Source organism: Penicillium crustosum, assembly GCF_028827405.1.
Source record: "Penicillium crustosum strain IBT 35664 chromosome Unknown utg000002l_segment0_segment0, whole genome shotgun sequence".
NCBI lineage: Eukaryota > Fungi > Ascomycota > Eurotiomycetes > Eurotiales > Aspergillaceae > Penicillium > Penicillium crustosum.
In genome coordinates, this window is record NW_026623123.1 from 5,798,530 (window position 1) to 5,824,615 (window position 26,086).

Consider the following 26,086-nt stretch of genomic DNA (forward strand, 5'->3'; position numbering starts at 1 on the left):
AGATGTTTATTAGGGCTTGGGTAGGGCAATATCTTCATCTTGGTAACTGGGCTACATCAAGAGTGGAGGGGTCTCACGCTTTTTTAAAAAAGTATATAGGGGGATCTTCAGGTGATATGCTTCATGTTTTTGAGAGAATTAATAATGCTTTACAGGCTCAGTATCAGCGACTTGAATCTGATCTTACAGAAGATAAGATTAAGAGACTAAATTTCTGCTCCCACTTTCTCTATTCGAATATTATAAAGAGAACATCACGATATTCAATATCTTTAATCTCTAATCAAGCTGCTATAGCTAAGAGAGCTACCCCCGAAGCACCTTTATCAAACTGCACTAATATATTCACTAGGACAATGGGCCTTCCGTGTGCCCACCGAATCGCTAGTTTATTAACAAAACATCAACCAATCCCACTAAGCGATATCCATCAATTTTGGAGGATTGGCCTTAGTAATGAGTCATCTATGTATCTGCCAATACTAGATCCTCTATTACCACCACCAACTCGCAGATCAGCTCAAGAGAACATATCAGATCAAAACATCAAAACATCAAACCAAAAGGTCACTAAGAAGAAAGCACCCTCGAAGTGCTCAAATTGTGGAGAAATTGGCCATACAATCCGCTCCTGCAGAGTGTGAAAAGCATGTAAATAAGATGAAAAGCACAATAAGATTGACTAGAGAGAATTGATTCATGGTCGGGTTCTTATAGTAATGAAGCAGTAGTAGATAGAATGTAGTTGCTACAGTAGTAAGTAATGTAGTTGCTGTGGTAATGTATGGTAACGATCTCGGTCAAAATTGATTATGTAAAGGGAATATTACCTAATGTGCCGTGCTACTAGCAAAACGTGCCGTGTCTGTAGCAATTCCCCCTGAGGTTGCCTAGATTATGTAACTAAGTTTGCTTGTTGCCTCATAGATAAGGTGTCTATTTGTATAGTTCAGCCTCAAAACATTTGATTGTTCCAAGGTTATCACCCAAAGATTCTCTTAATATTTTGTGGTTCTCTCTACCTTTTCAATTACTCTATCTGGATAAGATCCTCACTAGTTATATAGAATTGGAGCACAGTTTCTGTAAGATAGCGGATATATAAGCATTGGTGGTGACCTCGGCAAGTACAGAGTACAATTAGTCCAATTGAAGAAGCTGAAGGATGATTGATATAATAGTTAAGTAGTGCCACCAACATCTAAATGTACCGTAGAGATTTCGAATAAGATCCAAGGGGAATAGTGTAATATTATTAGCAGACCCGATTTAAAAAAGGACTACGGGGGAACTATATTAAAAAAAACAGGCTATTTCTATTAATTGACTAATTGACTGTATATAATTGCCTATAGTGTGCTTTAGTACTCCGTATACGTCCCATGATCCCCTTCTTAAATAGTGAAGACTCTAATAATAAGCCATGTAGATCCTCTGAGCAAATGACATGGTGCATTTGCCAAGAAGGTAACCCTCCACGTCTCACACCAGTGCGGAGATACTCTTTGTCATAGAAACCCTCAACCCTTCATTCTCTGCCAGTGATGTTGGCGATTTGACTGATTTGATATTTCTAGTTAATGCTCCGGAGTCCTCATTCAGAGAGCCAAGGATATCCGGTTGGGAATATTTCCCCCGCTTGAGTTTGACGCATGTGGGTGTCTATGACTAAGGAATCGTCATTTTCCCAAGGGCGTTTATATACTCACAGGTCGCCCCTCGAACTCGGATAACATGGCCTGGCTTCATTGCTCAATACAAATATTATCTCTTCGAATGATCTCTTCTTAGCTATAACACCTACTGCTCTTCACCTTCCTAAAAAATCTCACATCCACCATGCGACAACCAGCAATCCCAATTCCCTCGCCCTTTGAGTCTTCCATTGCGAAGCCAGGGCAGGGTAAAGTCGTTCTCTCTCTCCTCCCACCAAACAATCCCACCCTCACAACCCTCACCTACAAATATCCATTGAAGCTGGTCCCACGCACCGGCGGTTTCGTCCCATCCCCAGACTCCTCCGCCCACTCAGATACACGTCCCTCCAACCCCGTCCACCTATATCTCCTCACTTATGGCGGCGGCCTCCTACCGGGTGACCACATCGAAGTGTCCATCACGCTCGAACCCAAGACGCGAATGGTGGTAACAACGCCACAAGGCAGCACCAAGATCTTTAAAACAACCCCAAACAACACCGGCACTGCCCCAAATGTAATCAAAGGCCACCGGGATCAAATGCCCGCAAACGATCACCTCTCCGACATGAGCCAGCAAACCCTCGACGTCAACATCGGCCGCCAAGCAGCCCTCTGCTACCTCCCAGACCCCTCCGTCCCCTTCCAACACAGCCGCTACGCCCAACTCCAAACCTTCACTGTCGACGCCACCGCAAAAGGCACAGAGCGCAGCAGCCTCTGCGTCCTAGACTGGGTAACGCAAGGCCGCACCTCGCGCGGCGAGGACTGGAACTTCCATTTCTGGCGCGGCCGCAATGAAGTCTGGGCCGAAGACGACAAAGGCAAACGCAGACTCCTCCTCCGCGACTCGGTAATCCTCGACGATGAATCTGGAGACCTGGAAGATACTTCCGTATCCGATGAAATTGAGATCGAAAACGAAAACACAACCTATAACACCACTCATACCGGCCTAGAAAACCCCGTCGATATGCCGCCACAGGCGCCGGCCGGTCTAACGCCGCTGAATATCATCGCAGAGCGCACGCGCCCACACGGTGTCGTCGGCACGCTTATTCTCTCCGGCCCTGTTTTCGAGGCGCTTGGTTCTTTCATGCTGAATCAGTTCCAGTCGCAGCCTCGTATTGGTAGTCGCAATTGGTCAGATCATGCGCCGTCGTCGGTGCCTGAGCCTTCGATTAGCCAAAAGGGTGATGTTACGTGGACGGCTGCGCGCGTCCGCGCTGGCTTCGTGCTTGTCAAGTTCGGTGCTAAGGACTTTGAGACTGCGAAGCACTGGCTTGGTGGTCTGATCCGGGAAGAGGGTAGTATTATCCGCGGGTTCGGTGAGGAGGCGCTCTGCTGTCTATGATATATGCCATCCACAGGTTAGCTACGTTTGATGTGTTTTGTTGATGTCGAGAAGGCTCTCCGCTGGTCGAGGGCCTGCTCACGCACTATATGATCTTTATTATCTCAGTTTGACTTGAGGTTGTTTTTTTTGGGACTGTGTCCTTGATTTATGTGATTTAAATTCGATTTCACCGGGAGCATTATAGCGTCGATGCTGGATACTGGCTATCAAGGGCATTGGGAAACACGTCCGAGGTCGAGGAATAACATTACTGCTCCTGCGCTGAATGCGCCAGAGGCCAAAATTATGATTATGGAGAATTTGAACTGAAGAATCGTTTTCATCCGCACTATTTTCTCTTATGTATCAAAGTAGTAGTGGTCTCAGTGCTTGAGAGCTGCATACATATGTAGAACTTTGATATTGGATGTCTACCACCAATGAAATATGAAGCAAGTAGTCTATCAACAAAATAAAGCATTAAAGCCAAGGGAAAAGACGAGGTATCGTAAATGAGACAAGAAAACTCCAACGCCAGGCAATCTAGCCCATGAGCCCATATTTCGAAAGTAAGGAGAAGAAAGGAGAAAGATGCCCACCAGGCATAGCCATCATGGCCACCAATCGAAGACACTCGTATTCCAATCCCCCTTAGTAGCATCAACCAAATCATCAACATTCAGAATATCCACGCCCTCCTGCGCAAGCACGCGCCAGATATGATTCCGCAGGCTGCGAGGCCAACTCGGCAGCGCCCAGTAGCGCACTTTCAAGCCATGCTGGTGCGCAACACGCACCTGGCTGCGGATACGGTCCATCTGGCGTTTCGTGAAGTGAAAGGGCCAGGGATGGCCGATTGACTTTTTGAAAGAAACTGAGGCATAGAAGCTGTTCGAGGTGTTGAAGGTGGATGCGGTGATGATATCCGGCATACCAGATTGACCTTGGCCTAGATCTGTGCCCGGAGTGAGAGCTGCATCTAGCTGGGGGATGTTGCCTGGTTGATCGGCGTCGACGAGTTTGTCGAGCGGCGCATCGAAGAAGATATCGCGGTAAGTGTTGTTTGCGGCAACTAGATTGAAGGGTGTATTTCCAGTTCCCACGACAGTGACGGGGCCCTTGATAAACTCGTCACCGTTGAAGTAGGATAAGTAGCCACGGTCACGGAGCGGAGCGAGTTGCTTCATGACGGCGTGCCAGGTTGCCGGCCCTGCAGTTTTGAAGTCGATCAGGAGAATTAGACTTTGGGTTGGGTCTGTGTCAAAGACGCCGTGCGCAGGGCTGCTGCCTCCCTGGTCGAACTTGGTGGTTGGGTTCTGGCGCTCGAGGATGGTTATTATTGGGTCAATGTACATAGATTGTAGGGTTCGCTGCTCTGTCAGGGATGATGTACTGTGGCCAACATAAAGCTCATCGTCAAAAAGCCAGACGTCGGCTTCAACGCCTATGCATCCCGCTTGCAGTGCGGAGTACAGTGGTACCCGGCGCCAGTAGTCATTATGGGAATGGCAGCCAACAGGGACGATATCGCGGGAGATATCGGTGGGCCAGTGCGCGTTGTCTACGGTGCTAGTGCTGTTGACGCTATCTAGCCAATTATGAACTGCGCGGTCGTATTCATCCGGGAAAAACGAGAGGACGATGCCACAAGCGATCGAGATGAATTGGATGATGCCTCTGTTATTTGTGATAGGTCAGCGGGTGGGTCTTCCTCATGGACACAGCATGCATAGTCCTCGAAACTTACAGCATGATGAATACCCCAATAGCTGCACGCCGGAGACTATGTAAGTATCGCGATCGACAAGATCGCTTACGCTTAGATGGGTCTTCCGATAGCACGGAAGACGTTGGACTCTCGGCTTGACGCCGTGAGCGGGCCGGATACCCCACTCGCTCAGACACATTGAGCTTTGGGTCCTCTGTATCTGAGTCTCTGTATGGATCGAAGTGCAGACTAGATACTGAGCTGCTGTGGGAAGGGCGGGAACAGGTCATAATGAGTCTGAAAGCAAAAGGGTGGAAAAGATAATTCAAAAGGTTAAATAAAGCAGGCAGCAATGATAAAGCGGTGATCGGATCCGTGGGACAGTCCAACCTTTTGGTTGTTACATCGACATGACAACCTTTACGATCTCCGGAATCTATACACGTGCTGCATTGTTGATGCTGATTGATCAGAATTGGGAATAAAACGAAATATATTTCAATCGCTATATACAAGTACACAAATTCAAGCCCCAAACACCCATAGGTTCAGATGAACACACTTTTCTTTTATAGATTTACTCTTGAAGAGACTTGACATAGGTAACAGCCCGTGCCTTGACCTCCTCAACCATCTTCTCATCGCCACTGGTGGCAGCCAGACCCTCCTCGAAGGAAAGCCACTTCTTAAACAGGAAGCGGGCCTGCTTAGGCTTGAGCTTCTTGCTAGCGTCCACGCTGACGGGACCCTTCTTGCCACTCTGTAGGCCAAGGACACGCTCAAAGAGACGGCGCACTTGCTCCGCATCGCCGACCTTGATCTCCAAGTCCAGGAGCACGTTCCACAAGTCAATACGCTTGGGGAACGAGGACAGGAGACCCTCGAAGACGGTACGACCACGCTCGACGTCTCCGTTAGCGGAGCGGAATTCGAGCTGGGCGAACTTGGAGGTCGTCTCGACGTGGGTGTGGGCAGGGAGAGACTGAAGGGCGCGCGGGAGCAGAGCCCGAGCGCGATCGGGGGAGGCCATGGTGTCGAAGAGGAAGCTGGCGTAGTTGTAGAAGAACTTGGGGGACTGGGAGGAAACCTTCTTCTTGAGGGCGGCGTAGAAGAGATCACTTGCTTTCTGTGAAATTGTTAGCATCCGTAGACAGTAAAATTTGAACTGGATTTGTACATACCTGGTTCTTGCCAGATTGGATGTAAATGCTGATCATCCGCTCGTAGATCTCCTGGGGGTCGTTGTACTGGCAGGCACGTTTGAAGACCTCCTCGAGACTGTCATCGTCACCGTAAGTGTTCTCCATGTTCAGAAGCGCAACCCAGATGTTCAGCTTCTCGGCATCCTGGCCCATAGTGATAGTGCGCAAAGCACGCTCAGCAATGGCGCGAGCCTTCTCGATCTCACCCAGCTCCAGCTGGAAGGCCATGTACTGCAGCCACAGCAGCGAGGAGTCGGGCTCACCGAGAAGGAGTCGCTCGAAGTCGGCAACGGACTGAGGACCATTGGCGTCCAAATCGCCGGTCCGGTCGACTTGGATCTCGGCCTTGCGGTTCTTCTTCTTCTTCTTTTTGGAGTCCTCATCTTCGCTATCGGAGCGAGCAGCGGCATCGGTCTGGGCGGTGCCGCTCCAGTCGAAGCCGCTCGCACCGAGACCTCCGGCCTTGCTAGGCTTCTGAATCTGGACTTCTTCTTCGTCATCATCCTCGGATTCCTCCTCCTCCTCCTCGCTATCATCCTCCACATCAACACCTCCCATGGACTCATCGTCGTCATCCTCTTCTTCGCTGTCGTCCTCGCCGAGTTCGACACCACCAAGACCATCGATGCTCATGCTGTCTTCATCCTCACTGTCGTCTTCCTCTTCATCCTGGAAGTGGGAAGCCTTGAGTGAGAACGAGATCTTCTTCGTATCGAGGTCGATCTTAATGACCTTAGCCTTGACAGCATCGCCTTCATCGTAGAGTTTGCGAGCATCTTCGACGCGCTTCTCAGCCATCTCACTGCGGTGGCAGAGACCACTGATGTTTGAGGACCCGTCAATGACAATGAAAGCACCGAACTCCTCAACCTTGCGGACCTTTCCGGTAACAATCTGACCAACCTTAAGATCCTTAAGGGTGATAGGAGCCTTGAAGTTGGGGTCCAGAACAGACTCCTTCAAGCTCAGCTGGAGCTTGCCTTGTTCGGCATCCACAAATGTGACCTTACCCTTGACGAGCTGATCCGGCTGGAAGGAGTCCTTCCATTCCTTAAGATACGAGTCGGAAAGATCAGACACGCGGACGTAAGCAGTGATATCGTTGCTGACTGCCACAAAGAGACCGGAATCGGTGACCCGTCGGACAAAGCCACGAATGATGTCGTTAGGCTTGACATCCTTGAGTGAAGAGATCTCACGGTCCTGCACGGGCAGAGAGGAGCTCATGACCTTGGAGGGTCGCAGCGACAAGGCAATCTTCTTGTTCGATTTGTCAACGGCAATAACGCATGCTCGGAGAACCTCGTTCTTGCTGTGCACAGTAGGGTTGGCCTTGGAGTAGTCATCTGCGAGGTCGACCAGGTTGACCGCGCCAACCAGTGACTCGCCGAGCTGCATAATGAGTTGGCGCTCGGTGACCTTGGTAACGCGACCGGGCAAAATCATGCCAACGGAGATATCTCCAAAGGAGAGCTTGTCGTATCCCTGCTTGGCAGAGAGGTTGAGGTGGCCCTTCTCGGCGTCAACGGCGGTGACCTGGACCTTCAAAGCAGAGCCGATGGGGAAGTTCTTCTCCATATCAGTCAGCAAGGACAGGTCGTCTGATGCGTCCATGAAGCGGAGTCTGCCGCGCACGTTGGGAGACAGGTTGACCCAGAGGCAGTCATCAGCGACATTGTTGACGAAGCCTACCCAAGAGGAGCCGACTTGCACCTGCTCCATGTTCAGAGGGGCCGGGTTTGCGGCCTTGATGTAGCTTGGCTTGAGAGACAGCTCGAACACAGGGTACTTTCCAGTGCGGTGGCTGATGGGGAGGAACTTGTGGTTACGGGCATCGTGGACACCGAGGATTCTGGCGGAGAGAGTTTGCTTGGCCTTGAAGAATCGTAAGGGTTGCTTGCGATCTTTGATATCTTTCCAGTCGTCGAATATTTCGGACACATCAATGCGACCCTGAATGTTATCTGCGAGCTGGACATTGACCTGGGTTGCCTTGACAGAGACGACCTTGCACTCAACAATTCTGCCGAAGGTGAAGTCGGACATGCTCTTGATGCTGTCATCGACGGGGTTGGCAACGGTCTCGTCAGTCTGCTTAGCAGCTTTCTTGGGAGCAGCCTGGGTAGCCTGAACAGGCTTCATGCTCAGAATGAAGCGCTTGAATTCCTGATCCACGGACTGCACATTGACAACAATCGTTTGCGCCTTTGACAAGCCGTAGTGGGGCAGCTCGAGGTTGGCGTCTTCGATAAGACGCTTGGGGAGCAACCCAGTGAGACCACCGAGGAACTCGACGAAGACACCGTCGGGTGTGATGTTGCGGACGAATCCTGTGACAAGGGAGCCCTCTTGGACTTCTTCGAACTGGCCCGGAATGTTCTTCTGTTTGGCGGCCTTCTTCAAGCTGGTCCTGCTGGAAACCTTGATCAGGCGGTGGGCGCGCTGGATGTTGAGGACCAAGAGGTCGTTCAGCTTCTGGCCTACGCGGAGCTTAGAAAGCATCGAATTTTGCTTAGACGGAGGGCCGTCGATGAGCTGCTCAGCGTCGAGACGGGCGACAAGGCCTGACTCATCAAGCTTGAGAAGCACATCATCATTGGATTTCTCGAAGACGATTCCAGTAACAAGGTGGCCAGGATGAAGGTTTTCAAAGGCCTCGCGATACTTCTCGGTAAATGTCGAGGGATCCTTGCATGAGACAGCAAGTCTTCCAAGGGATGCATCCACGCTCAAAGCATGGACATTGACGACCTGGCCGAGTCTGAAGTGCTGGGCCGGATCCTGGATGTAGGCTTCACTCATCTCGGAGACAGGAAGGAAACCACGGACCTCACCGTAGAACTGCACAACGGCACCATGGCTCTGAAGGTTGACAATGGTACCAGGGGACTGAGTCGAAGGAGTGATATCTTTGTAGTCCTTCCAGATAGCAGACTCACTGTTGAGCAAACTCTTCTTCAGGGTCAAACGAATTTGGCGTTTTTCGAGGTTAACAGACAAAATTCTCAGCGAAAGCTTCTGGCCCTCGCGGAATTTCTTCTCTGGGAACTGAAGCATAGTATCCGCAAAGTGCATGGAGGGAACAAGACCAGTGATTCCATCGGCCAGGTTGACAATCAATCCAGTCATACCATCAGCGCCGACCAGAAGCTTCTCAACCTTTCCTTTAACAATAGCACCCACATTCACATCCTCGACGCGAAGGAAGGGCTGTTCGATAACGCTCTTCTCAAACGAGAGAATGTAGAGGTTATCGATCGAGTTGTACCCAATGACTCTTGCCTCGTGGACAGCGTCCAGCTGGAAAGCTCCAGAACTTTCATCAATGGTTTCGACCTTGCCATCAGAGAGTCTCGACATGTGAACGAAGCCCATGTGTTTTGTCTCTCCAATCCGAGCATACACACCCAGACCGTGATCAACCTTCACGACCTTTACCTCGGGGATGATTGCGGAAATAGCAGGCGCGTCGTCAGAAGAACCGGGACCGCGAGCATCGGAAGACAGCTTGAGGACGTGGTCGAGCAAAGAAAAGCCGACCTTGAGTGGTTCAGCAGCCGGGAAAGTTGAAATAATACGGCCCTTAATCTTTGCGCCAATCTTGTATTTCTTTTCCAGGTCAATCTTGCCGTTGATGCTAGACTGGACCAGGTCAACGGTTGCGTCGAGCATGCCCATAATCTTTCCGATCATTCCATTCGCTGTGACTTCCGTCAGGAGAATTTCTGCGGCAGTACCGGGGAGGAAAGTATTGATGGTAGGGGCTGAGCTGAGGTAGTTGGACTTTTTGATCGAGGCGGAGGTTTGGAAGTTGGAGGACAGCTTGATGACATTGCCACTGGGGTTCTGACCGGTGACCATGCAAAGGAAGACAGTGCCTTCTTTGATGCTAGAATAATCCACGCTAGGGTCGGTATCTTTGGAGGACATGAAGCCCTTCAGTTCTGAGCCTTCAATGCCAAGATCCATGACCACACCGTGGTCTTCCACACTGACAACGGACGCTTGGACAGCCGAGTTCACAACAAGATCGGACTTTGAGAAGCCAGTGTTTGTTTGTCTAGGGTCGACTGAAAGCTCAATTCGTTTCTTGCTCTTTGCCTTGGGGTCATCGGGGTTGCTGCCAGTAGACACAACGAACGCCCGCAGGTATTGACCCAAATAGAAATGATCCTTCAAGTCGAAGGACTCATCGTCGGAGCTGTCCTCGGCATCATCATCTTCACCCTCGTCGTTCAGCATCTTCTCAAGTCTGTCTTCAAGGCCCTTGGAAACCGATGTGAGGGGAACGTAGCCGGTAAGGTTGTTGGGCAGCGAAAGGCCGATGTCGTGGGCGTTGATACTCGAGACCTGACCCAGGATCATGGCTCCTGGTACAATGCGCTGCAATTGTTAGAGTGGTGCGATATGAGAACTTTTTCTAGAACATACCTTAAAGCTAAGACCCTCGATGCGAACATTTTCCTTGTCGTCGGTTCCCTTGTCCGCGGACTTCTTGCTCTTTGACTTCTTCTTGCGCGACTTCTTGGTAGTCGTGGTGGTTTCTTCATCCTCCATTTCAACATCGTTGTCGCTTTCCTCGGCGAATTCGTTGGAGGGCGTCTTCTGGGGGGGCTTCTTGTTTCCAGATTCTTTCTGCTCGAACAAGACATCTCTGTTGGCCTGGATCTGAATTTGCTTGCGCTCCAATGGTGTCAGAACACTTGCGCCACCACGAGGGAATGAGGGCTCGTCATCGCGTAGCACAGAAAGTTCTGAAGCTTTCCCAGCGGTGGATGTGGTGGCATCAGTTGACTTCTTATGGTCTTTCTTGGCCTCCTCTGCTCCAACTTTAGCACGTTTTTGGGGCTGGCGGGCAGTGTTTTCTTCGGGGGCATTCCCCTTGCGCTTGATTGGCGCCATTCTTAAATTGGCAAAACCGAATCGTGCAGTTGCAGATTGCGGTCTAATTCCTCAAGAGAAAAGATAAAAAAAATTCCGCGGACACGGCAGAACCTTCTGAGCGGTGTAAAGACATGGGGTCATGAGTAAGCAAATTGATGCCTGAATTACAAGGACGAATACCCTAAACTCCCGCCAAGATCTGCACCTACATACATGTGTATGTAGCCCATCGACTTTCCTTGTTCAATAAAAATCTAGAAAGAAACAACGTGGACAACGTAATTTATTGGTACCTTACCCGGAGTATATTTATGTGAATAGCTTCGCATCTCTTTGTGGCCTTAGGCTAATACGGCGTTTCTTTTCTCGTAAACTTCAACTTTCCATCAAAGGCCGGAGGAATCATCGTGCTCAGCCCTCTCCTTTCCCTTGTCGCGCCTCGCTTGCCATTTGAGGATAAAAAAGATACTAACAAAAAGGACAGAAGCGAAGGCAGAAAGACCAAGATAGAGCTTTGCACCAATATGCCAATGGGGTGCCTGCGCAGCGGGATATGCGGCAATAGGTAGGAATGCACTAAACAAATATGAGAACAGAGTCCCAGTCACGAAGAGAACTGTTCGAACTTGAGGTTCTTTCTCGAGATGTGCCGACGCCCAGGCGCAAAGAAGCATAGTCGAGACCCTGTTCTAGTTAGAAGAAATGAAATACATGCGTATCAAGGGGAATGTAATACTCACGCTCCGACATAGTTCATATACCAGCCAGCCATGTAGGCACTCTGACTTTCAGGTCGTATTATCAAAATAATCAACGACGTTATATTAATCACCTGAAGTTCGGATTAGTATCGGGTTCTTGACTCTGCTGGGTTGCCTTACTGAGTGAAGAAGCAAAAACGGCAACCGAGTACCAAGATAATCACTGAAACCGCTGAACAAGAGCTCCGCAACTAGTTGGAGTGCCTGGCCTGCAATTGGTAGATAATTAAGCATACCAACCGAGCTAGACAGCTGATTAGTGCAAGCGCTTAAGACATGAAGTAGTACTCACTATTTCAAGCTCCCATCGGCATTTTTAAGGGACTTGAGCCAAAGGTTGAAATAATTTGAAGGCGTGGTGTTGCTTCCGATAGACCAGGCAACTATGAAAAAGCTTGATTAGATTATTCTACTTTTCTTCCAACGAAACTCTGTATTGACTCACTTGAAAATAACCAGACATGCCAAAACTTGAAGCAGCGCAGGAAAGTTTTGACGTTGATTCGAACCTGTGGATCACGGCCTATCCTTTGAGTTCGCTCTTCGGCGACAACTTGAATGAAATATTAGCAAACACTTGCTGAATCTAAATTTCGGTGTGTATATCATACAGATATCTCGAGGTCTGAGATAAAATTTGGCGAGCGGGTTGGGGCGATCCGGCTAGAGACGTCCTGTCAGTCTAACGCAGGGAATGACAAGAAGTTGGTTCGTACAAATCCTGGTAAAAGCATAAAAGCCAGTAAGGCGATGAAGATAGTGCAAACACCCTGTAGAGTTAGCACAAATTGATTGAGAATCGCCAATGTAATGCTTACATTGATGATAAATGCCCATCGCCAGCCGGTTCGACCAAGGGCACCTTCCAGATTAGTTGAAAGTGCGCCTTGCATCGCGCCAGATAACATAGCCCCAACAGGTTGAGCAATATTGTAAAGACTCATTCGGAGAGCCATTTCATGAGGCAAGTACCATTGGCTAAACCGCAAAGTCAGCATGCGTGCTTCTTGGGATAGAGTGGAGGATTAACCTGATGATGGTAAAATAACCTGGCCAAGTTGCTCCTTCAAAAAAGCCGATCAGGAAGCGAAGGCCATAGACCTAAAGAAAATACCGTCAAATCGAGATGAAACGAATGGATCGGTTGTCTATACCTGTTTTGCGTTGGTGACCGTGGATAAACAACAAGTCAATATACCCCAAATAACCTATAAACCTTGTCAGCATTTCTGAATAGCAAAAATTGTTTTTAACTTACCTCGCAGGTGGGTAGCCAAATTGATGGACCAACGTGAGAAATTATGATGCATGAGGGATATAGCATGATCATGTAGCCAATACTGTTATTGTCAACAAGAGTGCCTCACAAAAAGAGTACCGACGACTAACTTGAAGAAAGTGGTAAAGTAATTCAACTCATTTCCATAAAGTTCCAAATCAGTTTGCATTCCGGAAACATAGGCGTTGCTCTGATGGGTTGTCAGAATAGGGTATTCCTCGGGGCTGCGAATAAACATACAATGTTGGTTTGATCTAGGTACTTGAATGCATAACCTAGAAATCCAATCGTCAAGAAGAAGATATCCAGACGCCATACCTGTGTTGGACAAATCAGCATCCCAGACACAAATGGGAGAGGGTTAGTAGACATACTAAGGACCTCTCTTCTTTTGGGTCAATGTCTGCGACTGGAGAAACTGTGCTGGTAGCATTCGTCTTGTTGGAGACTATTTGAGTGCTCATATTTTAGTGTTTCTTATGACATCTACTATAAAGGCAGATCGAGAAAGCGGACTTTTCGAGTGTAACACTAAAGGATGAAGGATCCCTGTGAGAGACACGATATGATATAGTTCTATCGGTGTACTTTCTTACTTTGATCTATTAGGCTTTTCTGCGGACGTTTATATGGGGCGGAATGGCATCATCGGAGTAAATCAAGGCGTGTCTGATGCTTGTTTTGGTTAAGACTTCATGCCCGAACCGACCTTCATATCGTTCTGACTATAATGCAAATTACTTCAAAGATATAGAAGTAGCATACATCGACCTCTTTTTATTTTAAATATTCTATTCATCTAACTGGGGGTTTTTTAAAAGTGCGTGGCGATTGACATCGATTTAGGAGGTGTATGGCACCATTATAGCCACAATGGTGAGGCCTTTGTAGATAGCCTAGCGTCACTTTATCGGAGTAGCAATATAACATGCATATTATGCCATAGGGCTATTCATGCGCTTGATACCTAGTTCTACTACTAGGCTACCGCCACCTAAAATTTTCGGCGTCTTGTAGAGAGCCATAAGAAATAATAGGTAGAAAGATGTACAAATGAGGCAATATGGATACATTTTAAGAATTATAGCGAGTTTCGAAACGTAACGTATATAGAACTTCAAGATACTTTGTCTACTCGACTTAAGCAACCTCTTTGCTCTCTGAGAACCCTGTGATATCCGCCTCACCACTCAGCGAATTTCTATGCTTGTGAAATCCCCGAAGAGGCGTTTTCTTCCGGAACAACTGGTCAATTTCTTCGAATGATCTTCCTTGACATTCAGGTACACAGAAGTAAACAAAAGCAATGGAGGTGATCGAAAGACTGCCATAAATAAAGCCAACCTTCGACTGAAGGTTTGCATAACCAGTATCCATGAGATATGGTAGACTAAATGAAACTGCGAAACTGAACGCAAAATGTTAATACTCCTGTCTCACATAATGGCTGAAAAGTAATGTCAACTTACAATGTAAGAACATTCGTAACAGACGCAATCCGCTGTGAGTTGTCTCGCAAGCGCAGAGTTGGTATCTCGGTAGTTACGACGTATGTTAACGCAGCCCATCCTATATCGAAGCCCACTGTAAACAAGGAAAGCATTGCAACAATGGCTGACTTCTGAGGATAAGATGGAGTATGTACTCCAAGTCCTCCCATGATAAGAAGTGCTGTTGCTTGGATTGTCGCACCAATCAGAAGTAAGGGCCTGCCGACGTCAGTTATGATCCCCTGTTTGGGGATGCGAGCTCACCTTCTTCCGACTTTATCGTTGAGGTATAGGCATAGTAAAACTATGACGAGTCCGATAAAACCATTGATGACGTTGAAATTGAAACTGTTTATAGTTTGTAGAGATTTCACATATAGGGTGCCATATTGCGATGCGAATGCCTGCCCCGTAGCCTGTTGGAAAAAGTTGAGCCCAACAACAATCGCTGTTCGCTTTCGGTTAGATTTTGAGAATAGTTCCTTGAAATGGCCTTGCTCTGGTTCACTTTGCAGCCCCTTTTGGATTGATGCGAATTCATCTTCTATCTCATCTGAAGTAAATGCTCCTTCTCGTAGTTTCTGTAAGTTGATTCGCGCCTCTTCCATGCGGCCTTGGATAAGAAGCCATCGAGGGGACTGGTTACACTTAGCTTTTTGGGAAATAAATAAAGATGGGGAAATTCAGAAGTTCTCACCTCCGGAATAAACCATATGAGCGATGCTATGATAGTCGGAATGATGAAGAAAAGCCCCAATGGTATCCTCCACGAACGGTCATCGTGTATCTTGCTAGTCCCATTGCACACCCAGCCAATGACCATCCCTCCGAACTGAAAGTTTCTGTCAGTATAACCTACTTATTTATTCTCTATAAAATTTTGGCACTTACCACAATGGTCAACTGATATGTACCCACCATGAAGCCACGAATTTGGGTTGGAGCGATCTCGGACTGGAAAACTGGAACAACAGAGAGTTCCATGCCAATATATATGTCTAGCTGTATTAGAAGTGATTCAATAAGAGAATTCCAACAGACGCACAGTTCAAGATCCTAGCGGCTAATATTTGATCGCTGGATTGAGACGTAGTGGTAATTGTGGCGGTAGCTAGAGCATAGATGCTCATAGTAAACATACACCACCGACGACCGAATCGAGCACTTATAAAGCTGCCAATGATAACACCTGAAGGCTGGTTAGAAATGAAGGTGCTTATGATTCCTCACTGCGTACCACAGGCGAAGGTCAGATACGGGAGTCCGTTGAAGTATGACTTCCACTGAGTGTCGAGGGCCCAGGTTTTCGCTTTTGCATCGTAGACACCGAATCGCTTCTCGAAGGCATCCATGGCTTGTGTTTGGGCAAAGCCTTGATTATCGAAAGCATAGTTGAAGCTGGAGAGAGCAATTAGGCTACATGACAATGCTAGCCGTTTGTTGAAGTATTTTCGCACATTGTAGTGGCCGAGCATTGTGATGTTAGTATCGCAAACAATGCTCTAAGTCGATTTTATTTCCCAATTCAAATTGGCAATACTATTATATTTCTATGCTTGTTATATAAAATAAGCTCCATGATGGTTGAGGTAGATTGTCCTAGCCGGCACCGGCTATTTACTAGCCGCCAACCAGAGAGAGGCACTGGAGAGAGACTGGATTATCTAGAATCTAAAAGCACGCAATGTCATAGGCTGTATATAGAAGATTATCTTGCACAGAGTATTATTATTATTATTATTATTATTATTATTATTATTATTACTTTTTACCGCTATCGTGTATATCTAAAAAGACATGACAAGGCCTCTTGTTCACCATCAAAGAGAAATTTGGATATTTGCGTCCATTAGATAAATCAGGGGCATATTCGAATAAACATTAAGTAGGAGGTATCGGAAAATATATTGACTGCATACAACCATTACTGATTGGCCAAAGACCTCGGTTCAACTCCGGGGTGGCAGGAGGTCGCAATCCAAATGGCGGAGCACGCAATTATATATTCATCCTAACGGCCCGGGCTAGGAAATCCAAAATTGCCGTTGCCGGTGTCTGATAGCCGCTTGCCCTTGGAAAGAGCACATAATTTTTCCAGACTCTTGGAAATGGACTTGACATCCCCGGCAGCGGTTCCCAGCACAGAGGCCCACTTAACGCAAAGTGGAACAAAACGTCTTCGTACCAGGCAAGCTTGTAGGCCGTGCCATCTGCTTAAGGCAAAATGTTCCGGGTCATTGCCTGCCTGCCAGCGATGTAGCCAAAAAGGGATATCATGCGAATATGCATCGTCAAAGCCAGGTTCCGGGACACGAAAAAGGCGAAGAATCGCATCGAATGAGACTCAGCAAAATCACCCACTGTTATCGCCGTTGATATCTCCTAAACAGGCAGCAAGTGTAGGGTATTCCCTTCAGGCTTTGCCATCGCAAAGGACAAGGATCGAGGACGTTATTTCACACAGAGAAACCCAGAGCGATGGGGTGAAGTATGACTCGAACAAGGAACTTGGTGTGGATAAATGTGTGGTCAGACTCTACATCGACGCCTACTTTGAACACATCGCACCGCTTTGTGAGAATGGCTTTATTCACCGCGCTATTTTCCTACAAGCCTGGAATTCTGGAACAGTCGACCCAGCGCTATTGAAGGCAGTTTGTAGTGCATCCGCGGCATTTATGTCGACAGATTCCGTCACGGCTGAACAAAGAGAAAGGTGGCGTACTGAAGCAGAGGCGCATGTTTGGTCAAATATCGGACGGCCATCTCTGGTCGTACTTCAAGTTCTCCTGGTGGTAATTTCCCAAAATTGTGCATTATCCCGATTTCTCGCTTTGCAGCCACTGCTAGGAATGGCTGCGAAGATGGCATACATGCTCCGTCTGAATCATGAAAACACTCAACTATCCACCACAGCTCGCGAAATTCGTCGGCGTATTATGTGGTCAATATTCATTTTAGACAAACGACTTGCGGCTGGACAGTCGGACCTGATATCGTGCCCCAAAGAGCAAATGCACATACAACTACCATCGAACGAGAGAGACTTCGAGCTCGCAATTTCTGGCGAAACAGGTACTCTTATAGCGACGCAGATTGATGAAGGTGGCTCCACCAGCATGGGCACCAGAGCATACTTTTGCCAACTCTCTCATACTCGGCATGAGATTCTTCAGTGAGAAATTCTACAGTATGGATTATTTAACAATGCTGATTGATGCTTAGATACACCAGAAGAGTAATTTCAGAAGGTTCAAAAGCGCACGACTCTCGTGGTGAGCTTCTTCAACTGGAATGTGACTTACAAACCCTGAAACGCTCGCTGCCTGAATCAATGGCCTTTAGCGAGCGTAATCTTAACCTACGAGCTTACTCTCCACATTTGAAGCGATACGTTATGCTACATGCAATGTGGCACCAATGTCACTGTGACTTGTATAGATTTATGCTACCTGGAATTCGGGAGTCACTGGCTGATGAAGTTCTCAATACGACGCTACCTGAGTATGCAATTTATTGTCAAACACGAGCAGTTGAGCATGCAAAGGCACTTGTCGATATTTTTAGAACGGTTCAGAAGGTTTGCGATCAAACTCCACAAGATCCAGGGATCGGCATTTGTGTATTTCAATGCACACGGATTTTAATACGAGCTTTTGACATTGGTCTTCTCGGAAGTCATTCAACTGCTATTGAGATACTTTCCCAGCTCAAATCTGCTGCGGATATACTCTTGCCCATTGCCGCAGTAAATCAGTCCGCTGACCAACTGGTGAGTTATACACTTCATGTCTTAGCAAGAACAGCCTGTCAGCATCTTTGTATTATCAAGGGTAATGCTCATTATGGATTATTATACAGTACAAAGAGGCCGAAAGGCTCATAAGCACCGCGATTGATGGGGGTCCCTACCCAGACCCGATGAGAGAAGCCTCACAAAAAGAGCACATCCGTGACAACAACATACTCGATATCCTAGCTCGCATTCGTCGGCGTGATATTGAGCGAGGAGAGGAAGTCCTTCAGCAGTGCCCAGCAAGCCCCCCTCTGACCGGATCGGAAGTACCATCGGACAAAGAAACGGGTGCCGCCAACGAAAGAACAGTTGAGAAACAATCGAGAGAAGAAGTTTTAGAGGAATCTCTGTGGTATACGGGACTCGAATCAGAGCACATGTTTGGCTCACTAGATACTGTATTCGATGGATTTGGGGGACCATCTATGAATTTCGATCCCCAAGATCTTGAACAATTGTACGGGAATCAATTATGACATTGGATGCGCCTGGATTATAGTAAGAATGCTTACTGTGTAAAGGCCTGCACCTGGGCAAACAGCTGATAATCAGGTAATTACACTCCTTCAATGCCAATTGATCCAAATGATGTTAGAAATTCCCATGCCACTCAGATTGTTTCAGTCCTCTTCCTATATCGCTCTTCTGGGCTTTCAAGGTTCACCGTTGGAAATCTAGGATCCTTTTGAAATGGCAGAAAGTCCGAGGTCTGCATCATCCAGCGAAACATCTCTGCCTGCATCCCTCGAACAATATGGTCAAATTGTGGATCTGCAGCGACGTTATGAAGCTCAGCGATATCAGTCTTCCTATTGTATAATTCGGCTGGTTCGTACAGCCGGTACACATACGTCCAGTCCGCACTTCTCATGGAAACGGCTTTTCCAACAATCTCGGTATCTTCATGTTGCAAAATAGACTTGATATCATACGGATAGGGCGCTTGCTCGAGGAGCGGCCTTTCTGATTTGAGGAAGCCCCCTTCGGTGTATGCGTAGAGCTTTGGGTGCTTCTGATTCCCAAGTATCGCCGGCAGGAGCGAAACACCGTTGTGCGGAAAGTTCTCAGAGACTTTGCATAGCTCGAGAACCGTTGGGAGCAGGTCGACCATCTCACAGATGTCATCGTTGGTTTTACCGAGAGGTAAACCGGCACCGCCTATAATCAGAGGCTCGCGAGCAAGGACTTCAGACACGCCGCTAGGCCACTTCTCAATCATACCATGATCTCCAAGGTACTCCCCGTGGTCGGTGTAGAATGCGGTGACCGTGTTTGATGTCAAACCCGTACTTTCCAATGCAGCCATGACCTGCCCGAATTGGGTATCGAGACGAGAGATCATCCCATAGTATGTCGCCGTAATTTCAGCCCAGATTTCATCGGTTGCACGTTCTGTACCGTAGCGCTTGCGATTCTCTTCGAAATATCTCGGTTCATAGCCTGTTTTGCGCTCTGGCTTGGTTGGCATTGGCATCTTCTTGCGGTCGTACATGGAGAAGTACGGTTCCTCAACTTGGAATGGACAATGGGGGAAGATCAGCGGTAGATAAAGAACCCATGGACCCTTGGGAGGATTCTCCAGCCACTTTATAGCGGATCGCACAGCAGCTTCATCATAGTCGACTGTTTTGTCCTGACTGCGGAGGCCCTTGTAGAATAAGCGGTCCCAGATATCTTCCGACACATCCGGTTCTGCGCCTCCCTTTCCAAACTTTGGCATCCACTCCGGCGGGACGAGAAAGCCGTACTCAGTCACACTCAGCTCTGTGACTGTGGGCGCAAATGTATCGCCTCTAGGAGCCAAACATGCTACGTGGTATCCGCTTTCCTTCAGCGCACGAAACATGTTTGGTTCCCAGGGCTTGATGAGATTTTCCAAACTTCGATGACCTGATACATGTGGGTATTGCCCTGTGTAGAGCGAACATCGGCTTTGTGAACACACGGTGGCTTGCAAATAGCAATTCGTGAATTTGGTGCCGCGTGCAGCGAAGGCGTCAATATGAGGTGTGCGAACATGGGTGTTTCCGAAACAGCCAACGGAGTCATAACGAAGCTGATCTGGCATGAATATCACCAGATTCGGGCGAGATTCTACCATTTGACTTGTGGTATCTCCAATTTGACTTAGTGGGTTGTCGGTGGTGGGCGATGGGAGGCTAATAGGTGCCCTATTGCTTGATGGTATATGATATTTTTTATTCCGGTACACGAAAATCTCGAGCGTTAAAACGCCAATCAGAAATTTGCTTCATACTTAAAAAATGTATCTTTTTCTTTTCTACTGGCAGCCGGTGGGCTAGTAGCCGGCAACGGCCCGTGAAGCAGCCGAAATGATACCAGCCGGTGGGCCTAACTTGCGCCGCGACGGAGTGTAAACCAAAGTGCAAGGAAACTAGAAAAACCTCGGCAAGGCTGAAAAATCCGTGGTATTGTTATTGTTGGCATTGTATTACTTACAATACACTGCCCCTTGAATAAAACCAAGCTTTGGTTTCATCGATACCCAATTTAGTCACAAGAAGCATCTTCCCAAACAAGTCCACATCATCCGGCTTCGCGTCCTGAAGCAGACCAGTAAAATCTGCATTATACACAATAAAGTGTTGGTTTTCTGTCCAAGCTACTGCAAAATCGAAGGCACTTTGTGCATTCCATAAATGCGCAGACTGATACCATGCATGCTCGAGTCCAAGCTTTCCATCACAAGTGGAGAATGGTTTGCCTTGTAACAAGTGTTGGATCTTAACAAAGTAAAACACCATCAGCACAGTGCGCCGTGCTGATTCTTGGAATACCCATGATTCCCAAAAGCCCATTATTGGTTCCATGGAGATAGGGAGTAGCTCGCAGGGTTGTGAGGGGTGTGGTATATGAATACAGTTGAAAAGAGATAACACTGATGTCTCGAGTAGAGCCAATAAGGATTCGGAGGACGGTTGTGTGCGGATGCCAACGTCAAATAAACGCATTATCAAGTATAAAATAAGCGCGTGGATTCGAGCAAGTAGTTCCAGTGGCGTGGTAGGCGGTGGTGCAGAGAGAAGATCGTTTATGCGAGAATCGAATATGGACATCAAAACCGGGGAATTTATATCATTTTTGCTCATGTAGAGGGAACAACAAGCGAATGCATCTACGATAAAGTTAGTATGGCAATACGCTATAAAATGGAAACATTGATGTTGGTGAGCCAACCTTGCATGTCCTTCGGCATACCACTTTTATAAAGCTGACGATGGGACCACGGAGTTTTGTTCTCGGTGACTACCATTTTGGGGATGTTCTGGAGCACATCCACCGCGAATTGTAGTCGATTGGCTAATACATCTGGGAGCCGCTTTGGGGGGTTCGTTCTTGCCATGACGAGATCAAAGTTCAGCGATGAGGAAAGGCCCTCGAAGATATCCACCCGATCTTCTGGGGGGATTATATTGATATAACGGAAGGGCGACTCGATCATAATAGGATGAAAGGGACCCATATTGGATCGGGCCATCAAGTCAAAGTCACGATTGCATTGAGTAGAAGCGGTGCCAATCATCTCATCATAATTCGTAGATGCCGGGATATCGGCAATAACATCGGCGCAGGTCTGAGGCAGCCTTCCTGGGTAAAAGCACGGTATGCATTTGTGGATACATCTTGAGCAGATTGGAAATGATAGGTCGCAGCGCCGTTTGGCTAATTTGCATGCTTCACATGACTTTCGCCGCGAAGTTACTGTGCTTTGACCCGCATGAAGCATCTTCTCTTTGAGATTTCTACTCGAAGGAAAGGGTTGAGGAAGAGAAATGTTCCAGGCTTGTGGGTCCGAAGTGGAATTCCGCCCGCTAGTGGAATTGAGGCTTTGGTTCACCAATCAAAGTCGCTTCGGGATCGGGACAGTGGTGGACCGAGTGGAGTTCCACCATTTCAAGGTTGTACGGAGTAACCTTGGGAAGGTTCCAAGGTTGTTGTATAGAAGTGCCTGTCAAGGACATATTGTAGTATATAAAGATGTAAGTTGCACACAGATTCAAATATAAAAATTACAACCACAAAGCCTCATACTTTACTTCCGAATTTCAAATGTCTTCTCCGACCGTCTTCGTTTGCGGCGCCACTGGTACCCAGGGCGGTGCTTTGATCGACCATTTGCTCAAAACCGATGTCAAAATACATGCCGTTACGCGCACCCCCAATTCGGATGCTGCCCAACTTCTTAAATCGCTCGGCGTCCTTATCACGGAGGGTGATTTTGACGATGATTCCGTCAAAAAGGCCATGGCCAATTGCACAAGCCTTTTCCTGAACTTGATGCCAGCGTTGACAAACTTGAACGCAAGTCTCAAACAAGCATGCCGACTTCTCAAAATTGCTAAAGAAGTTGGCATCAAGCAAGTCATTTATGCCAGCGGATTGTCTGCCAATGATCCCCAACGCCTCAAATTATGGGATCCAACGAGCATCATTAGCGAAATGATGCTCAACAAACATGCCATTGAAAACGAAATTCGCAAAGCGGGATTTGAAAACTGGACAATTTTGCGCCCGGGTAACTTCATGAACAACTACTTATCCCCAAAGACAATGATGTACCCGGGCTTCACGAAAACAGGAGTATTTACCACTGCTTTCGCTCCGGACACCTTGTTGCCCATGGTTGATCCCAACGACATCGGCCAGTTTGCAGCAGCAGCAGTCCTCGATCCCGTCAAGTTCAACCACCAAGAAATTGAGATCGCTTCGGAACTTTTGGGAATCGAGGCCACCATCCAGTCTTTATCCCGCGCCACTGGAAGGGAGATGAGCGTTGCCTATATGTCAGATGAGGAAATCAACGCACAGAAGGCTACCAATCCCTTCATTGCCGGCCAACTCATGGCCCGTGATCTAAGATCATTTGTGGATTTGGACAAAGTCAAGGCGTGGAATATTCCGCTGGGCACCTTCGAGCAATTCTTGCAGCGAGAGAAATCCAAAGTTGATGCGACATATCTTTGAATTGCAATGGCCGAGAGTACAAGCGGGAGGAATGAACGGGATGATTGCTGGGCGGCTTAAGGGCACTGCAGGGCATTCCAATTTATAAACCAGGGGAAATACATGATGTTCGAATGCTCCATGAATTGTTAATTTTTAGCAATCAATGTAGTAGTTGTCTGGAATTGAACAGTGTTGACATCAAGCCCAGATGCCTAATGATTCCACGCGTTTTGGGACAAACCCCCCCTCAAAAAATTGAGCCTAGGGATTAGATCAAGTCAATTTAGAGTCAGATAACTGTAAAATAAAGGAGGAATAATATGGATTGAAGGAGTTCCAGATAGTCGACCCTTAAGAGGGGGGTAAAAATGCCTTAGATGCCTTGACACGATCGCGTCACGTCGCGACACGAAAAAAAGATCCAACTTCCCCGATTTATCTCTCCTCTTTAGTCTTTAGCCGTCCAGACCTCCACCAATGCATCCATAGCCATTTTTTTAAATTTTTTTTCTGCTTTTTTTTTGTTAAACAATGGACATCTCTAATTTGCCGGATGCACCCCGGTCAGAGCCTGTTCTTCCTCCTCCAGAGCCACCTTCATCCCCGCCGTCTATTGCTTCCGATACTCGCAGAACCAGAAAACCACCAACTGTAACACCCCGGTCATTCCGTCGATTCTTTACCCCGCGTTCTTTATTGCCGACTGGAGATACTTCTATCACGCCCTCGACCAGCCGCCAAGCGTTACGGGCACTCACATCACCCGCGGTCAATCGTCTGGGGCCAGCCTTTTCGAGAACCTCCAAGGCTGGCAGCGCCAGAAGTCCTCACGATGGCTTACCAGAAGACTTTATTCGTACCCCGAGCAGGAAAAAAAAAACTCATTCTCCTCAGTCGTCTCTCCGCAATCCTCGCCTCTAAAGAGAGTTCGTGTCCGGTCTCCGATGCACAATGTGGAACAAGATATTAAAATTCCAAATATCGACCTTCATCCTGATGCATTAGCACCGCCGAGTCCACCCAAGCGAAATCCCCCCGTGGCCCCTGTACGCCGCTCCCAGGCATTACAGTCATCTGGTGCTTTGTTTATGCGAACTATGATGGGGCCTCGGGCCAATAAAGTAACACTACGATCTAACTCTGGCGCTGGTTGGTATTCATCCCCACGGCGTACTTTTGCACCTCTAATCTCCTATCTAGGTTGGCAAGATCTTACTTCCAACTTCTACTCGCAATCGCAGGACCGTCACATGTGTAGTAGCTACGCATCGGAGGGTTCAGTGGCCCTCCCATTCTGTAATGCTTCATGCAACAGTGAGTCATGTTTTACCTGACTGCTCTCCATACATGCTAACAAATTGGAAGCAAATTCTCTTGTTGCGGTCGGCGATGAAGAGGGTGGGATTCGGCTCTTGGATTCCTCGATGGATGAGGATGCTGGGTTCTCTGGCGCATATCTTGGTTTCCGTCCACACATGAATTCGATCATGGACCTCGAGTTCTCATCAGACGACATGCTACTGGCTACGGCATCTGGTGACCAAACGTCTCTTATCATTGATATGACAACGCAACGACCCATCCACTGCTTATCCAATCACTCATCCTCCGTTAAGCGTGTTCAATTCCAACCAGCATCAAACAATAAGGTTCTTGCTACGTGCAGTCGGGATGGAAACGTCAATATTTGGGATCTCCGCTGTAAAGGATTTGAACGGCCTGCGTTGCAAGTTCAATGTTCCCTGGAATCCGAAACCGAAAACGCCGCGACAACTGCACCTCCAAAGATGTTATACCCGCACGTTCTAAATACCATTGAAGGTGCCCATGCATACACAACCTCTCATAAATCGACTATGGATAAAAATGATGCACCACCAATTGGCCGGACTGACATCACCGTTACTTCTCTCGCCTTTCTCTCGCCTGGCCGCGAAAATCTTTTTGTCACGGCTTCCGAGGCTAGCGCAAGTGTCAGACTTTGGGACTTGCGAACAGCACATAACAATCGGCGTGGTCGACCCGTTATCCCTCTATCTACCACGCAAGAGCCAGAAAGCCATGTAAAGTATCGACGATTTGGCCTGACTTCCATGGCGTTTGGAGGAGATGGCTCACGACTGTACACACTTTGCCGAGACAACACTGTTTATACCTACTCGACATCGCACTTAATTCTCGGGCATGCGCCTGAACTTTCACTCCATAACAACCGTCCACGAAGGACTGGGGGCTCCGACAAGGACGGTCTCGGGCCTCTCTATGGTTTCCGCCACCCTCGTCTCCAGATTTCCTCATTCTATGTGAAGTTGGCTGTGCGCAAAGCAAACCATGATCATCCGGAGATGCTAGCTACTGGGAGTAGCGATCACTGCCCCATTCTTTTCCCTACCGATGAACGGTACCTCAATTCTCCCGTGAAAACACCAACCGAATCTCTGCCTAGTAGGACTTCCCTATTCACCACCCGCTCAGGACTTCGTCGCACCAACTCTGGAATCGGCTTGTCCGGCCGTCTCGAAGATACCATCCCAATTCACCAATCAGGCACTCCTCTTATCGAAGGTCATCAGAAAGAGGTCACTGGTCTGTCTTGGACTCCATCTGGCGAACTGATTACTGTGAGCGATGACTACTCTGCTCGGTGCTGGCGTGAGGGATCTGAGGCTCGCGAGCTTCGAAACGGTGGTGAAACTGAGGGTAAACGCTGGATGTGTGGCTGGGCTGATATGAAAGACTCAATTGACGACGAAGATGAATGATTACCCGGCGTCGTCTGTGATTTTTATTGTTTTGCATTTTCCGAGGTGTCTGGATGTTTCTCTTCTTTTTTTGCCTGTGGGCATTTGACTGGCGTTTGGGAGAGCATATTAATTAGCGTAGCATACCCTTTATTTCGGGCTTATTTGTATTATCTGACTGAAGCAAACATGTTCCTCATTCATTGATTCCAATTATCGTAATA

General features: G+C 47.8%; 10 protein-coding genes across 10 annotated transcripts; 4 read left to right on the forward strand and 6 right to left on the reverse strand.

Moving 5' to 3' along the window:
• Nucleotides 1–1,839: 1,839 nt before the first annotated feature.
• N7487_005695 (urease accessory protein UreD) lies at nt 1,840–3,051 on the forward strand (the record flags this gene model as incomplete). Its single annotated transcript, XM_056873442.1, has 1 exon — nt 1,840–3,051. One exon carries the CDS (start codon nt 1,840–1,842, stop codon nt 3,049–3,051), a length of 1,212 nt encoding a protein of 403 aa, XP_056731162.1.
• A 593-nt stretch (nt 3,052–3,644) lies between these two features.
• N7487_005696 (uncharacterized protein) lies at nt 3,645–5,031 on the reverse strand (the record flags this gene model as incomplete). Its single annotated transcript, XM_056873443.1, has 2 exons — nt 3,645–4,710; nt 4,781–5,031. The coding sequence occupies 2 exons, from the start codon at nt 5,029–5,031 to the stop codon at nt 3,645–3,647; spliced, it is 1,317 nt and encodes a 438-aa protein (XP_056731163.1).
• A 287-nt stretch (nt 5,032–5,318) lies between these two features.
• N7487_005697 (putative rRNA biogenesis protein RRP5) lies at nt 5,319–10,845 on the reverse strand (the record flags this gene model as incomplete). The annotated part of the gene is made up of 3 exons (XM_056873444.1): nt 5,319–5,867; nt 5,923–10,326; nt 10,375–10,845. 3 exons carry the CDS (start codon nt 10,843–10,845, stop codon nt 5,319–5,321), a joined length of 5,424 nt encoding a protein of 1,807 aa, XP_056731164.1.
• A 718-nt stretch (nt 10,846–11,563) lies between these two features.
• N7487_005698 (uncharacterized protein) lies at nt 11,564–12,586 on the reverse strand (the record flags this gene model as incomplete). The annotated part of the gene is made up of 7 exons (XM_056873445.1): nt 11,564–11,659; nt 11,709–11,832; nt 11,881–11,971; nt 12,034–12,141; nt 12,200–12,251; nt 12,305–12,358; nt 12,407–12,586. The coding sequence occupies 7 exons, from the start codon at nt 12,584–12,586 to the stop codon at nt 11,564–11,566; spliced, it is 705 nt and encodes a 234-aa protein (XP_056731165.1).
• A 1,421-nt stretch (nt 12,587–14,007) lies between these two features.
• N7487_005699 (uncharacterized protein) lies at nt 14,008–15,832 on the reverse strand (the record flags this gene model as incomplete). Its single annotated transcript, XM_056873446.1, has 7 exons — nt 14,008–14,275; nt 14,337–14,576; nt 14,622–14,995; nt 15,055–15,189; nt 15,249–15,355; nt 15,403–15,546; nt 15,595–15,832. 7 exons carry the CDS (start codon nt 15,830–15,832, stop codon nt 14,008–14,010), a joined length of 1,506 nt encoding a protein of 501 aa, XP_056731166.1.
• Nucleotides 15,833–17,209: 1,377 nt separating this feature from the next.
• N7487_005700 (fungal specific transcription factor domain-containing protein) lies at nt 17,210–18,629 on the forward strand (the record flags this gene model as incomplete). Its single annotated transcript, XM_056873447.1, has 3 exons — nt 17,210–17,532; nt 17,592–18,129; nt 18,219–18,629. The coding sequence occupies 3 exons, from the start codon at nt 17,210–17,212 to the stop codon at nt 18,627–18,629; spliced, it is 1,272 nt and encodes a 423-aa protein (XP_056731167.1).
• Nucleotides 18,630–18,763: 134 nt separating this feature from the next.
• On the reverse strand, nt 18,764–19,999 carry N7487_005701 (uncharacterized protein; the record flags this gene model as incomplete). The annotated part of the gene is made up of 1 exon (XM_056873448.1): nt 18,764–19,999. One exon carries the CDS (start codon nt 19,997–19,999, stop codon nt 18,764–18,766), a length of 1,236 nt encoding a protein of 411 aa, XP_056731168.1.
• A 610-nt stretch (nt 20,000–20,609) lies between these two features.
• Nucleotides 20,610–21,637, reverse strand: N7487_005702 (uncharacterized protein; the record flags this gene model as incomplete). Its single annotated transcript, XM_056873449.1, has 2 exons — nt 20,610–21,289; nt 21,352–21,637. 2 exons carry the CDS (start codon nt 21,635–21,637, stop codon nt 20,610–20,612), a joined length of 966 nt encoding a protein of 321 aa, XP_056731169.1.
• A 587-nt stretch (nt 21,638–22,224) lies between these two features.
• Nucleotides 22,225–23,139, forward strand: N7487_005703 (NmrA/HSCARG family protein; the record flags this gene model as incomplete). Its single annotated transcript, XM_056873450.1, has 1 exon — nt 22,225–23,139. One exon carries the CDS (start codon nt 22,225–22,227, stop codon nt 23,137–23,139), a length of 915 nt encoding a protein of 304 aa, XP_056731170.1.
• Nucleotides 23,140–23,652: 513 nt separating this feature from the next.
• N7487_005704 (WD40 repeat domain-containing protein) lies at nt 23,653–25,883 on the forward strand (the record flags this gene model as incomplete). Its single annotated transcript, XM_056873451.1, has 4 exons — nt 23,653–23,694; nt 23,754–24,270; nt 24,322–24,435; nt 24,487–25,883. The coding sequence occupies 4 exons, from the start codon at nt 23,653–23,655 to the stop codon at nt 25,881–25,883; spliced, it is 2,070 nt and encodes a 689-aa protein (XP_056731171.1).
• Between the last annotated feature and the right edge of the window lie 203 nt (nt 25,884–26,086).